The sequence below is a fragment of the Somniosus microcephalus genome, chromosome 6, assembly GCF_052327205.1.
Source record: "Somniosus microcephalus isolate GS21.2 chromosome 6, FLI_Smic_1.0, whole genome shotgun sequence".
Classification (NCBI taxonomy): domain Eukaryota; kingdom Metazoa; phylum Chordata; class Chondrichthyes; order Squaliformes; family Somniosidae; genus Somniosus; species Somniosus microcephalus.
The window spans coordinates 243,797,946-243,813,986 of NC_140992.1; the positions used below are offsets into that span (position 1 = coordinate 243,797,946).

General features: G+C 43.8%; 1 protein-coding gene across 3 annotated transcripts in view; it reads left to right on the plus strand.

Annotated features, from left to right (window-relative positions):
- The first annotated feature begins 25 nt into the window (after positions 1 to 25).
- ctu2 (cytosolic thiouridylase subunit 2 homolog (S. pombe)) overlaps positions 26 to 16,041 on the plus strand; it is a 42,357-nt gene continuing 26,341 nt past the window's right edge. For 2 of the 3 annotated variants that reach the window (XM_085991685.1, XM_085991684.1), the window contains exons 1-5: positions 26 to 760; positions 2,305 to 2,379; positions 8,836 to 8,914; positions 10,019 to 10,078; positions 10,610 to 10,670. In XM_085991685.1, the coding sequence (XP_085847811.1) occupies positions 702 to 760; positions 2,305 to 2,379; positions 8,836 to 8,914; positions 10,019 to 10,078; positions 10,610 to 10,670 (334 nt within the window). In that variant the 5' untranslated portion in view covers positions 26 to 701. Of the gene's footprint in view, positions 761 to 2,304; positions 2,380 to 8,835; positions 8,915 to 9,831; positions 9,861 to 10,018; positions 10,079 to 10,609; positions 10,671 to 16,041 lie in introns of those variants that run through there. The other variant, XM_085991686.1, reaches the window with a different exon arrangement.

The window sequence follows — 16,041 nt, forward strand, 5'->3', positions numbered from 1 at the left end:
CATCACATCGCGCCGCTAACCGCACGTTAGGACGTCATCGGCGCTCGGAACCCAGCCCGTTCCCACGGAAACGCCGCCATTTGCTTTCCTCAAAGCGCGGTGTTGTCAAACAAAGCCCGGCTGCAAGCGCGAGGTCGGTATCAGCGATAGCTCTGATCAAGCAAACAAAAAAAATAGAAACGTTTGACTGAAAAGTAACAGCATACGTTTAAAAAAAATTAACTCCAAGCGGAACAACGAATAATATTTGATCCTCCCGGTCAGTGTCGGTGCGGGTTGAGCAACGGCAGTGATTCGGCGGGGCGCGTGTCAGTGTGCGTCATCGACACGCGCTGGCGGCCGCTGCTGCTGTTTTTCCGCGTGGAGCGGCGAGCCGAGTGAGCAGCCAGTCAGCCCGGGGCAACACCGAGCGAGGCAGTCAGCCAGCCCGGGGCAACACCGAGCGAGGCAGTCAGCCCGAGGCAACACCGAGTGAAGCCAGTCAGCCCGGGGCAACACTGAGTGAAGGCAGCAGCCCGGGACAACACCGAGCGAGCCAGCCAGCCAGCCCGGGGCAACACCGCGCGAGCCAGTCAGCCCGGGGCAACACCGCGCGAGCCAGTCAGCCCGGGGCAACACCGAGCGAAGCCAGTCAGCCCGGGGCAACACCGAGCGAAGCCAGCCAGCCAGCCAGCCAGCCCGGGGCAACATCGAGCGAGGCGATGTGTGAGGTGGAGGAGGATTACACGGAGCAGCCGCTGCAGAGGGCGGCGGCCATCAGGTGAGCGGGAGAGTGGAGAACTCATTCACTTCTACATCAAACGCTTTGTTGTCGACGGAGGTTTTTTTAAATTATTTTATGTATATATGTGGGGGGAGGTTTTGAGAACCTGGCCGCCGCTGCTTGCTACTGCAGCAGGACACTCCCGGCTGCGGACGACAGCTGACATAGCGCATTGGAAACAAAACAAAGTCAATGCAATTGCAATCCCCCTCTCAAACTCGGTTTTTCTGAAGGGGGCTGGTTGCATGTTGAAAGATTAAATGAGGCAGTGAGCTATTTTTATTTTTTTCCCCCATCAAGAATTAACTTAAAAATCACACGGATTTTGTAAAGGCAATGGGAAAATGTAAAGACAATGAGATTAAGTTGACAGAAGGAATGCAAAAAATAACAGATAACTGCAAATTCAGCTTGGCATTGAAAACAAAAGCTTTTTTGTTGCTCCATTTGTGACAATTGCTGTTGCTGCCAGTAGAATATGCCGTTGAATCTAATTCCGACTCCAATTTATCACTGATGTTCGCGTACAGTAGTAACCAGAATTGTATCTTGCTAATGTGACAGCTTTTCGTTCTTGATGCTGTTTGGTATGTCAACCATTATTAGGAGAATGCATTTAGTGAAAAGCAGCCTCGTGATGCAACACAAAAGGGTGGGGTTGCATGCTACTGTCAAATACATTAAAGAAGAAAGGGTTGGGAGCTTTATGGGAAAATAGGGCATTAATCACGACTGAGTGAACTGGAACAGTTGCCATAGGTCACTTGATATTCCCAACCTGAGAGAAATGTACCTCCAGTAGTTTACAAAATGCATTTGGATGAAGAAACACCTTTGGTCTTTTTGATGAATAGGCAGACAGGACCTTCGCCTTATCTGAAGGGCATGAACTCTGTCAATGCAGCATTTCCTTGGTATTGGATTGTTGGTCTGGATAATGCACTTTAATCCTTGGGGGCCTAAATTCACAACCTTCCAGGCACACACAAACCGGAGTAGCCATTCAACCCCTCGAGCCTGTTCTGCCATCATGGCTGATCTGTACCTCCACTCCATTTATCTGCCTTTGTTTTGTTCCCTATCCTTGATACCCTGACCTAACAAAAATCTATCAATCTCAGTCTTGAAAATGTCAGTTGATCCAGTAAACACAGCCTTTTAGGGGAGTGAGTTCCAGATTTTCACTAGCCTTTGTGTGGAAAAGTTCTAACCCAGAGATGTGTTGCCAAGCCATACTAAACCCACTGTATAGTAGTTATTCCAGAGACACGTTGTATTTGATTTTGTTCATTGAGACTTAATAGAAAAGGAAAATCTTAATAAAAATTAAGTAATATGCGGTAACTATTTTTAGTTCAGAAGTGTTCAATACATCAAGTCCCTTTCTTCAGTTACCAACTATTCTACCTGTATTGCACTAACTGCTTTCTGTGTTAACATTATCATTTATCCAGATTTTGTATTGTTCAGAAGTTTCATGGGGAAATCTCTAAATACCTAAGTTGCTTTTTTTACTTTAAAATATGAATTCCTTTCTGCAGTGTTGCACAGAAATGTATGAAGTGCAAGGATGGTTCTGCAGTGTTGGTCATTCGGGTTGGAGATGCATTTTGTAAGTAAGTATCAAAGTATGCAATTGAAAATTTCAAAACTTAAGTATTTCTCAATGTACAATTAGTTGTCAATACAAAGGAACATAAGAACAGGAGTAGGCCATTCAGTCCTTCGAGCCTGTCCCGCCATTTAATTAGATTATGGCTGATGTGTACCTTAAATCCAGATTAAATGCATTCCAACTAAGGGTAAAGGGGATTTGTCAAAAGCATAAATAGAGGTTAGAATGAAAATAAAATTTAAAAAGGAGGGATGTAGAAAGGAAGTAAAAATGGAGATTAGGAAGGCTGAGAACAGTATGATAAAGAGAAAGAGCAAAAGCTTTTGCAAGCACATAAGAAATAAAAAGATAGTCAAAAAAGGGCTTTCAACTACAGGAAACTTTCGTTTAACCGGAGGTTAAATGTCCGGAAAGCTCTATCTACCGGCAAAATTCAGGAGCCGTTTCCTATAAGTTTTTTTTACTTCTCGTTGCTTTTTTTCCCCCAGTCAGGCTCTGCAAGGTCTAACTGAAGCTGTTGCTTAGCTACAGAGACGCTTTTAAGCTGTGGCCGACTGTTTTGAAGCTAAGCAACAGGGTTTGTTGATTCACACAGAGCTCAAAAGCTCCGTATGTTTTAACATTAGCGCTGGTTTCTAGGCAGTTTTGATGGTCACGTCGGTGCTGGATACCAGAAGTTTCCTGTACTTAGATGAAGACGTCATCTTATCGATGGGAGTGAGGGAATGGAAGAAAGCATTTGTAAGTATTTCACAACAGTTTTTACCTGTAGGAGTGCCTGAGGAGGATGTGGAGAGCAATAATAGAGAAGTAGTAGTCAAAAGGACGCTTTTTTTAAAAAAAAAAAGCTAATTGGATGACTACAACAACAACAACTACTTGTATTTATATAGCACCTTTAACGTAGTAAAACATCCTACGGTACAGACAAATAGAAAAGCCATCATACGCAAATGATATATATCCCAGAGTACTGCAGAAAGTTAGGGAAGAACTAGTGGAAGCACTAGCTATCATTTTCCAAAAATCTTTGGAGATGGGAATTGTGCCAGAAGACTGGAAGGTAGCAAAGGTCATACCTCTTCAAGGGGAAAAGGATAAAACAGAAAATTATAGGCCCATTAATCTTAACTTGGATGTGGGTAAACTTCTGGAGTCTATAATGTGGGAAGAAATTAATGAACATGTACATAGGCATGGGCTAATGAAGAACAAATATGCAGACAATTTAGGGAAATGAGTAAAAAACATAGAATAATAATCGTGGGGGATTGCAACTACCCCGATATTAATTGGACAGAAAAGGTAGGTAAAGGGGATAAGGGAATGGAGTTCCTACAATGTGTACAGGACTCCTTTCTAACCCAATATGTAAAAAGCCCAACAAGGGAGGATTCGATATTGGATCTAGTAATGGGGAATGAACCAGAGCAGATAAGAGAAGTAAAGGTAGGGGAACATATAGACAATAGTGACTATAATATAATATGCTTTAAGATGATAATTGAGAAGGACATAAGTATGACGAAAACCAAGTTACTAGATTGGAGAAAAGCTGAATTTGAGGGGCTGAAAAAAGAACTTGGGGAAACAAAAATTGGCAACAATAGTGGCAAACAACGATGTAGAACAGCAATGGGAACATTTAAAGCGGTGTTTGACGGAATTCAGGAAAAATATATTCTGCTAAAAGGAAAAAACAAACCAAACAATAATGAAACTCCATGGATGAATAAAGCCATAAGGAAACTATTGAGGGTAAGGAAAGAGGCATATATTAAGTACACAGACAGCAGGAGAGTGCATGATAAGAGAGAATACAAAAAGATTAGGAGAGAAGTCAAAAAAACAATTAGGGAGACAGAGGAACTATGAAATTAAATTATCAAGGAACATAAAACAGAATAGTAAAATATTTTATAGGCACATCAATAAAAAAAAAGGAAGGTTGGGATGGGAATAGGGCCATTAAGGGATAGTCAGGATAATACCACAGATAACGATAGAGAGATGACAGAAATATTAAATAATTATTTTGCTTCAGTATTTACCAGGGAGATAGAACAGGTGGACATGACATTGGATGATGAGATTAGGAATGAGATAAGTGCATTTAAAATAAAGAGGGGATATTAAAATTAATTAATCAAACTCAAGAGAATAAATCCCATGTCTGGATGGATTGCATCCACGCATTTTAAAAGAATCTAGGGAAGAGATAGCCAAGGCATTACTATGCATATTTAATAATTTGTTAGAAAAAAGTATAGTGCCCGAGGACTAGCGGATAGCTAACGTAATACCGATATTTAAGAAGGGGGGTAGAAAATGTCCAGGAAATTATAGACCAGTCAGCTTAACATCGGTGGGAAAAATAATGGAATCCCTACGGAAGGAGAAAATCGAAAAACATCTAGAAACCAAAAATATAATAATGAATAGTCAACATGGATTTCAAAAGGGAAAGCCTTGCTTGACCAACCTTATTGAATTTTTTGAAGAGGTAACATAGAGAGTAGACAATGGTAATGCAGTAGATGTAATTTATCTGGATTTTCAAAAGTCCTTCGATAAGGTACCCCATAATAGACTGATGAACAAGGTCAGAGAATGAGGAGTCAGGGGACAAGTAGCAGAATGGATTGCTGGCTGGCTTCAGGACAGAAAGCAGAGCGAGAGTAGGAGTAAAGGGTTGCTATTCATGGCAGAAGGTGGGTAGTGGTGTTCCACAAGGATCAGTGCTGGGACCACTGCTGTTCACAATTTACATTAAGGATTTAGACTTAGGAATCAAAAACACAATTTCTAAATTTGCAGATTACACCAAATTGGGGGGGGGATTATCAATACTGAGGACATTAATAAACTTGCAGAATGGGCATATAATTGGCAAATGAAGTTCAACACAGATTATTGTGAGGTATTACATTTTGGTAGGAAGAATAGAGAGGTCACATCACTTGGAGGGTGCGAGTCTAGGTGGGGTAGAGGGACAAAGGGATCTAGGAGTACAAATACACAAATCACAAAGTTGCGACGCAGGTTAGCAAGGCCATAAAAAAAGCAAACCAAGCACTAGGGTTTATTTCTAGAGGAATAGAATTGAAAAGTAGGGAATTTATGCTAAATCTGTATCGAACATTGGTTAGACTACACTTAGAGTATTGCGTACAGTTCTGGTCGCCATATTATAAAAAAATGTATCTTCTCCTCTTAGGCAGTCCCTCGGAACCGAGGATGACTTGCTTCCACATTAAAAATGAGTTCTCAGGTGACTGAGTCCAATGCGGGACCTACAGTCTGTCACAAGTGGGGCAGACGGTGGTTGAAGGGGCGGGTGGGTGGTGTGCTTGGGTTGACATGCACTCCTTGCGCTTGGCTTCCGCTTGCTCCCGGCGAAGAGACTCGGTGTTCGGCGCCTTCCTGGATGCTTCTCCTCCACTTTGTGCGGTCTTGGGCCAGGGATTCCCAGGTGTCGGTGGGGAAGTTACACTTTTTCATAGAGGCTTTGAGGGTGTCCTTGAAACGTTTCCTCTGCCCACCTGGGGCTCTCTTGCCGTGTCGGAGCTCCGAGTAGAGCACTTGTTTTGGGAGTCTCGTATCGGGCATGCGGATGATGTGACCCATCCATTGGAGCTGATCGAGCGTGGTCAAAGCTTCGATGCTGGGGATGTTGGCCTGAGCGAGAACACTGACATTGGTGCGCCTATCCTGCCAATGGATTTGCAGGATCTTGCAGAGGCAGCGTTGGTGGTACCTGTCCAGTGCTTTGAGGTGCCTGCTGTACATGGTCCACGTCTCTCAGGCATATAGGAGGTCGGGTATTACTACTGCTCTGTAGACCATGAGCTTAGTGCTGGGTTTGAGGTCCTGGTCTTCAAACCCCCTCTTCCTCATGTGACCCAAGGCTGCACTGACACACTGAAGGCGGTGTTGGACTTCGTCATCGACATCTGCCCTTGTTGACAGTAGGCTCCCGAGGTACGTAAAGTGGTCCACGTTGTCCAAGGCCTTGTCATGGATTTTGATAATCGGGGGGCAGTACTGTGTGGCGGGGGCAGGTTGGTAGAGGACCTTTGTCTTACGGATGTTTAGTGTAAGGCCCATGCTCTTGTACGCTTCGGTGAAGGTGTTAACGATGGTTTGGAGTTCGACCTCCCGAGTGTGCGCAGATGCAAGCGTCATCTGCATACTGCAATTCGACGACAGAAGAAGGGACGACCTTGGATCTGGACTGGAGGCGACGGAGGTTGAACAGTTTCCCGTTTGTTCTGTAAATTAGCTCCACTCCAGTGGGGAGCTTACTGAGGGTGCGATGGAGCATTGCCGCAAGGAAGATCGAGAAGAGCGTTTGTGCGATGGCACAGCCTTGCTCGACCCCGGTCCGTACATGAATTGGGCCTGTGGTGGCTCCGTTGGTCAGGATCACGGCTTGCATGTCATCATGAAGCAGGCGGAGGATGGTGACAAACTTCTGAGGGCAGCCGAATTTGAGGAGGACACTCCATAATCCCTCACGGTTGACAGTGTCAAAGGCCTTTGTGAGATCAAAGAAGGCCATGTACAGCGGTTGGTGCTGTTCCCTGCATTTCTCTTGTAATTGACGTGTGGTGAAGATAATGTCCATTGTGCCCTTTAGTGGGCGGAATCCACATTGCGACTCTGGGAGGAGCTCTTCAGCCACTGGGCGAAGGCAATTGAGGAGGATTCTTGCGATGACTTTCCCTGTGGCAGACAGCAGGGAAACTCCTCTGTAATTACCGCAATCAGACTTGTCACCTTTCTTGGAGATGGTCACAATTACGGCATCTCTGAGATCTCCTGGCATGCTCTCCTCCTTCCAGATAAGAGAAATGAGTTCATGAATTCGCGCCAGTAGTGCTTCTCTTATTTAAAAAAATAAAAAAAATAAAAAAAATATATAGAGGCACTGGAGAGGCTGCAGAGAAGATTTACAAGGATGATACCAGAAATGCGAGGGTATACGTATCAGGAAAGGATGAACAGGCTGGGTCTCTTTTCTCTTTTGAAAAAAGGCTGAGGGGTGACCTATGAAATTATGAAAAATTTTGATAGGATACAGAGTGAGTGTTTCCACTTGTGGGGAAGAGCATAACTAGAGGCTATCAATATAGGATAGTCACCAAGAAATCCAATAGGGAATTCAGAAGAAACTTCTTTACCCAAAGAGTGGTGAGAACGTGGAACTCGCTACCACAGGGAGTGGTTGAAGCGAATAGTATAGATGCATTTAAGGGGAGGCTAGACAAGCATATGAGGGAGAAGGGAATAGAGGGTTATGCTGATAGATTTAGATGAGGAAAGACGGGAGGAGGCTCGAGTGGAGCATAAACGCCGGCATGGACTGGTTGGGCCGAATGGCCTGTTTTTATGCCGTATATCCTATGTAAATCCAAGGCTGTGCATAACTAATTTAATTGAATTTATTGAAGAAAGCCCTTTGTATAAATTACAAGGAATGCAGTATATTTTCTGTTTGGATTTCCAGAAGCTGTTTGATCATGTGCCACATGAGATTTGCAAGAAAAATTTACGCACATGGTATTAAAAGGAATGTAACTGTGTGGATAGGAAACAAAGAATGGCTGTAAATAGATGTTTTTGGATTGGCAGAATGTGAGTGGTGGAATGCCCAAGCCCCTCTATTTTTCATTTATAGAAATAATTTGGACGTAGGCAGAAGAGGAATGATATTGGAGTTGATTGCTAATGCCAAAATAGGGTCATGGCAGACTTGGGAAGAATGTGGGAGGTTGCAAGAGAACAGGAGTAGATTACCAGGATGGCGAGATCAGTGAAAGATGCAGTTCAGTGAGAGAAGTCAAGTCGTATATTTTGGGGACAAGAATAGTGTAAGGAAGTATATCCTAAATGGTAAAGCTCTTAACCGAGTGGCGAAACCGAGATCTAGAGGTGCAAATACATAGATCTTTAAAAGTGGGATTACAGGTAGAAAAGACCTTTTTAAGAAAGGTACCTGGGAATCTGGGTTTTAGACATGGTGGCACTGAATATAAAAAGTAAGGAAATTGCCTTGAGTTTGTAGAAGATGTTGGTTAGATCACAATTTGAGTACTGTGTGCAGTTCTAGGTACTCCATTATTGGAACCAAGGAAAGGGCACAGTGAAGATTCACGAGAATGGTACCAAGAGTTCTGAAGAAAGGTTTGACAAATGGGGCTTTCACTGGAATAGAGAAAGTTAGAGGTTTTCACATTTATAAAGGTTTTGAGAGGGTAATTAGTGAAAAGTTTCCGCTGATAATTGGTAACAAGGGGACCAATTTAGTGTGAGGGTGAATAACCTAGATTTTCCATTATTATACTATTTAATTTAGACTAATGGAGTCATTGTTGATTAATGGCATTAAAGATAACCTGAAAATTCAGAATGCTTCAGCTTTCCAGCAGTAATGTTTATATTTCTTCTCACTCAGATCCTGCTTCAGAGAATACTTTGTACACAAATTCCGTGCCATGCTAGGGAAGACGCGCTTAATTTTTCCAGGAGAACAGGTGAGTAATGCAAGTAGACGTATCTGCTTTAAAACTTGTATTTTTATAAATGAAAATATCCTGCTACTGGATTTAAAATAAACTTATACAGTCTAGGTTGAGGGGTTGGGAGCAGTGGTTATTACAGGTGAACCTGATGCTTTTCAGCAGGAGCCACTGAATTGCAATTGGGAGCTGATTTTTTTTTTTTCTCCAGCAAACGAGTACTGAGGAAAATTGTAATATCCCCGCTGTCACTCCGAGCTGAGGTCAACTGCTCTGATCAGACTGCGGATTGAACCTGGGATCTTAAATAAAAACAGAAAATGCTGGAAATACTCAGCAGGTCAGGCAGCATCTGTGGAGAGAGAAACTGAGTCAGTGTTTCAGAACCTGGGATCTTGTTGGTCTGTATGGCTCAGTACCACGATAGGCAGTGAATTTCTACACGAAGCTATCGGGGGAACTCCATTATTGAACTTTAATATCACTGGTGCATTTTTGTTCATTTTTAGGAATTTTTTCCTTTTTTAAATTAAAATTTGGGGGGTGAGATGGAAACAGCTATTAAGGTTTGCAGTAAGTGAAAAAAGAAACAATTAAGGATCCAAGATGAACAAAAATAAGCACTGCTTTTATCTGCAAGATGCCAATAGTGTGGAGAGAGCTTAGGGGAAATGTATTTACTCCGGTTTATTGGAGCATGGAATGGTTTGCCACAGGGAGTGGTTGAGGTAGAAACTGTTGCATTTTTTAAGGGAAAATTAGATAACTATTTGAAAGAAAGGAAGATGCAGGGCTATGGGGAGAAAGTGAGGCAGCGGGATTAGATTTAGATTGACTAGCAAAGAGCTGGCACAGACGTGATGGGCTGAATGATGCCTTTCAGTGTTGTAAATATCTGGTTTTATGTCAAATTGCTTTTTAGGTTGACAAAACTGGATATAAGCTTACTTCTGAGGAGTAAGTAAGTACTATTTGCCAATCCTGAAATTGTTAACTTGAGGCTAAATTGCCTGATGGTGCTCTGCATTTGCTGAGCTGCTGGGTGGCAGAACTTTGTATGGATAACTAGAAATTTCTGTTACTCGCCTTACATTTTTTTTTTGCTATTTTTTTGTACAGGTCTTGCTGGCATTATCAGGTGGTCCCACATCTAGTGCAATGCTTTGCCAGGTTCAAGAGGTACTGTATTATAATTAATATCAAACTTCGCTTCCTTTCTCAACAGTGATTCACGTGGTAAAATAAATGATTAGCAATCATTTGTTCATGTCTCGGGTACTGCATCATTTGATCAGATGCATTGATGTGAATGCAAATACTATAAGAGTCATTAACGGATTTGTAATCCTGACAAAAATAAACTAACATTTGACATTTTTCTGCCAATTTAGTAGTACTTGCGCCTGTTAGTGCTGTTAAGATTAGGTTGTGTATTAACATGCAATATTTTAATTATAACTGGTTGATTCAGAAATTTGATGCACCTACAATAATGCTTTTATATTTTTTAGATGAAGTTAACCATTTGCTGTGACTGTATATAGTGCATTATTACCGTGAAATCCCAATAGAAGATGAAATTACCATAAATTAGTACAATTTTTTTTTTTAATTCCTGCAGAAATTGTTTTAAAGAAATCTTCTATATTGTACTGTTAAGCAAATAGATTTACATTAGCAAAATATAGTAAACCGTTGTTTCTCCTTTAGGGTTTGTGTAGAGAAGCTCCCAAGAAGTTGCGTTTTTCTCCTGGGATAGTCCATATCGATGGTACAGTATGGTGTAGTTTGCAACATTTTAAGTAAAAGGATATGTGGGTACTGTAGTTTTAGCTTTCATTAACATGACTGTCACTTGAAATTGATACAATATATACTGCATTAAAAAAAAAATCACTAATTATCGATAAAAATTGTGGTACTATGTGGAGCATCTGATTTTGTAGGGATAAGGATGGGACATTGATAGATTGGATGTCGGTCTCTTGGATGTAGAGTGTTATTGATTTTGGAACCACAAAGTATTTTTATAATGCAGTTAATGTAATAAAATTTTCAGCAATTTATTTAACTTCTGTAGTGCTTAATAGTGGTGAGAGAATGGTTGGGATCTTGATAGAGGCATGAGCAAAGAAGTGAGTTTTAGGGAGGTACGATAGCAAAATATTGCAGATGCTGGAAATCCGAAATAACAGAAAATGCTGGAAAAACTCAGCAGGCCAGGCAACATCCGTGGAGAGAAAAGTCAATGTTTCGGGTCAAACCCTTTGTCAAGACTGAAGGCCAGGCTGGGAGAGAACAAAAGAGAAGTGAAGAGACATTAAGAGGTATTCAAAACGAGATGAGATGGTGATAGGACTAATGGAGACAAAAGACGGTTCTAGATTAGGTGTGAAATGCGCTGGCAGAATGGGGGACAGCTGCCATGTGGGAGAGAAGCTGAACGCCAACCCTCTGACACCTCCTACCTCCACCTGGACCATGACCCCACTACCGAACATCAAACCACCGTTTCCAAGACTGTCACTGACCTCCTCTCCTCTGGAGATCTTCCCCCCGCGGCCACCGACCTCAAAGTTCCCCAACCCCGCACAGCCCGCTTCTACCTCCTTCCCAAGATCCACAAACAGGACTGCCCTGGTAGACCCATCGTTTCAGCCTGTTCTTGCCCCACCGAACTTCTCTCTTCCTATCTCGACTCTCTTTTCTCCCCTTGTCCAGTCTCTTCCCACCTACATCCGCGACTCTTCGGACGCCCTCCGCCACTTTAACAGTTTCCAGTTTCCTGGCCCCAACCGCCTCCTTTTCACCATGGACGTACAATCCCTCTACACCTCCATCCCCCACCAGAATGGCCTGAGGGCGCTCTGCTTCTTCCTTGAACAGAGGCCCGACCAGTCCCCATCCACCACTACCCTCTTCCGCCTGGCTGAACTTGTTCTCACATTGAACAGCTTCTCCTTTGACTCCACTCATTTCCTCCAAATCAAAGGTGTTGCGATGGGTACCCGGATGGGTCCTAGCTATGCCTGCCTTTTCGTGGGATATGTGGAACACTCTTTGTTCCAGTCCTACTCTGGTCCCCTCCCTTACCTCTTTTTCTGGTACATTGATGACTGTATCGGTGCCGTTTCCTGCTCTTGCCCTGAACTAGACAATTTCATTCACTTTGCCTCCAATTTCCACCCTTCCCTCACCTTCACATGGTCCATCTCCGACTCTTCCTTTCCCTTCCTTGACTTCTCCGTCTCCATCTCTGGGGATAGGTTATTGACCAACATTCACTACAAGCCCACTGACTCCCACAGCTACTTGGACTACACTTTCTCCCACCCCGCCTCCTGTAAGGAATCTATTCCATTCTCTGTCTCCGCCGCATCTGCTCCGACGATGCCACCTTCCACACCAGTGCATCCGACATGTTTTCCTTTTTCCTCAACCGAGGATTCCCCTCTACCGTGGTTGACACGGCCCTTGACCGTGTCCGTTCTATCTCCCGCACATCTTCCCTCACCCCTGCCCCTCCCTCCCGGAACTACGATAGGGTTCCCCTTGTCCTCACCTTTCACCCCACCAGCCTCCACATACAACGGATCATCCTCCGCCATTTCCGCCACCTCCAAAGTGATCCCACCACCAAACACATCTATACCTCCCCTCCCCTTTCAGCATTCCGTAGGGACCGCTCCCTCCGAGACACCCTAGTCCACTCCTCTATCACCCCTTCCCCTTCACCCGGCACCTTCTCGTGCAAGCGCAGGAGATGCAACACCTGCCCTTATACCTCCCCCCTTCCAGGTGAAACAGCGATTTACTTGTACTTCTTGCAATCTAGTATACTGTATTCGCTGCTCACGATGTGGTCTCCTCTACATTGGGAGACCAAACGCAGATTGGGTGACCGCTTTGCGGAACACCTCCGTTCAGTCCGTAAGGATGACCCCGAGCTTCCGGTCGCCTGTCATTTTAATTCACCGCTCCATTCCCACTCGGACCTCACCATACTCGGGCTCTTGCATTGTTCCACGGAAGCTCAACGTAAGCTCGAGGAACAGCACCTCATCTTTTGATTAGGCACTTTACAGCCTTCCGGACTCAACATTGAATTCAACAATTTCAGATCATAACCTCGGCCCCCATTACATTTTTACTTATTTTTTATCCACACCTTTGTTTTGGCCCTTTTTCCCCTTTTTTTTTCTCTCCCACATGGCAGCTGTCTCTCATTCTGCCAATGCACTTCACACTTAATCTAGAGCTGTCTTCTGTCTCCACTAGTCCTATCACCATCTCGTCTCGTTTTGAATACCTCTTAATGTCTCTTCACTTCTCTTTTGTTCTCTCCCAGCCTGGCCTTCAGTCTTGACAAAGGGTTTGACCCGAAACATTGACTCTCTCTCTTTTCTCTCCACGGATGTTGCCTGGCCTGCTGAGTTTTTCCAGCATTTTCTGTTATTTCGAGTTTTAGGGAGGAATGGGGAAAGGTAGCAAGGCAGTAGGGAGAACATTCCAGAGTGTAATGTACAGATAACTGAAGGTTGTACTAATGAAAGGGGAGTGAGGGGAAGAGGGATACAAACAAGACCAAAGTTGAAGAACAGTGGGTGCATGCTGCAACTTGGGGCTGAAGGTTGCAGAGGTAGGGAGCAGTCTGCTCATGGACATTCATGTAGATGACTACAAGGATTTTGAAATCAATGTTGTAGGATGAAGAGCCATTGATGGTTAGTGAGTAATAATAGAGTAGGTAGGGCAGGATAGGATTGGATGCACTGTAATTTGTGGCGGGTGGAATATGGAAGCCAGCAAGTGAAGCATAGAGCCTGCAGCACAGACACAAGCCATTTGGCCCAACTGGTCTATGCTGGCATTTATGCTCCACATGAGCCTCCTCCGACCCCTCTTCATCTAACCCTATCAGCATACCCTTCTATTCCTTTCTCCCTCGTGTTTATCTAGCGTCCCCTTAATCGGTAGTGGGGAAAATGCTAGAGTCCATTATAAAAGATGTAATAGAGCACTTGGAAAGCAGTGACCGGATCGGACAAAGTCAACATGGATTTACAAAAGGTAAATCGTGCTTGACTAATCTACTGGAATTTTTTGAGGATGTGACTGGTAAAATAGATAAGGGAGAACCAGTGGATGTGGTGTATTTGGACTTTCAGAAGGCTTTCGATAAGGTCCCACATAAGAGATTAGTGTGCAAAATTAAGGCACATGGGATTGGGGGTAAGGTATTGACTTGGATAGAGAACTGGTTGGCAGACAGAAAGCAAAGAGTTGGAATAAACGGGTCGTTTTCCGAGTGGCAGGCAGTGACTAGAGGGGTACCGCAAGGATCGGTCCTAGGACCCCAGCTGTTCACAATATATATTAATGATCTGGACGAGGGAATTGGATGTAATATCTCCAGATTTGCAGACGACACAAAGCTGGGTGTGAGGGTATGCTGTGAGGAGGATGTCATGAAACTCCAGTACGATTTGGACAGGTTGGGTGATTGGGCAGAAACATGGCTAATGCACTACAATGTGGATAAATGTGAGGTTATCCACTTTGGTGGCAAAAACAGGAAGGCAGATTATTATTTGAATGGCAATAGATTGGGAGACGGGGAAGTGCAAAGAGACTTGGGTGTTCTTGTGCACCAGTCGCTGAAGGTAAGCATGCAGGTGCAGCAGGCGGTTAAGAAGGCAAATGGTATGTTGGCCTTTGTAGCAAGAGGGTTCGAGTACAGGAACAAGGATGTCTTGCTGCAGTTGTACAGGGCCTTGGTGAGACCGCACCTTGAGTATTGTGTGCAGTTTTGGTCGCCTTATCTGAGGAAGGATGTTCTTGCCATGGAGGGAGTGCAGCAAAGATTCACCAGGCTGATACCTGGGATGGCAGGAATGACGTATGAGGAGAGATTGTGTCGATTGGGCTTATACTCACTGGAGTTTAGAAGATTGAGAGGGGATCTCATCGAAACCTATAAAATTCTGTCAGGCCTGGACAGACTAGATGCAGGAAGGATGTTTCTGATGGCTGGAGAGTCCAGAACCAGGGGTCACAGTCTAAGGATAAGGGGTAAGCCATTTAGGACTGAAATGAGGAGGAATTTCTTCACCCAGAGAGTGGTGAACCTGTGGAATTCTCTGCCACAGAGGGCGGTGGAGGCCAGTTCATTAAATATATTCAAGAAAGAGTTGGATATATTTCTTAAGGCTAAAGGGATCAAGGGATATGGGGAGAAGGCAGGGACAGGGTACTAAATTTGGATGATCAGCCATGATCTCATTGAATGGCGGAGCAGGCTCGAGGGGCCGAATGGCCTACTCCTGCTCCTATCTTCTATGTTTCTAAATACATCTGTGCTATTTGACTCGATTACTCTTTGTGGTAGCACTTTCCACAGTTGCCACTCTGGGTAAAGAAGTTTCTCCTGAATTCCCTATTGGATTTATTAGTGACTCTTATATTTATGACCTCTAGTTTTGGTCTCCCCACAAGTGGAAACATTTTCTATACGTCTACCGTATTATTTTTTTTAATACCCTTCATTATCTTAAAGACCTCTATCAGGTCACCCCTGAGCCTTCTCTTTTCAAGAGAAAAGAGCCTCAGCCTTTCCTGATGAGCATATCCTCTCAGTTCTGTTATCATCCTTGTGGATCTTTTTTGCATCATCTCCAGTGTCTCTATATCCCTTTTATAACATGGAGACCAGAACTGAGCACAGTACTCGGTCTAACCAAGGTTCTACACAACTTCTCTGCTTTTCAATTTTGTTCCTCTAGAAATGAACCACAGTGCTTGGTTTGCTTTTTTTAATGGCCTTTTTTAACCTGCGTTGCTACTTTGTGATTTGTGTATCTGTACCCCTAGATCTCTTCCCACTTATACCCCATTTAGACGCTTATTATCCAAGCAGTACAGGAAACTTCGCGATATCCGGCACCGAGCTGGTGCCGTTAGATCAAAACTTCCAGATAGACCAGTGTTAATGTTGAAGGATACGGAGGTTTTCATCTCCGTATCTGACAACAAACACTGTTGCTTAGCAACAGCTTGTAAACACTCGGCCCGTACCTTGGAAGCGTCTCTGAAGCTGTTGCTAAGCTACAGAGACGCTTTCCACAGCCTGACTGTTTACCAAA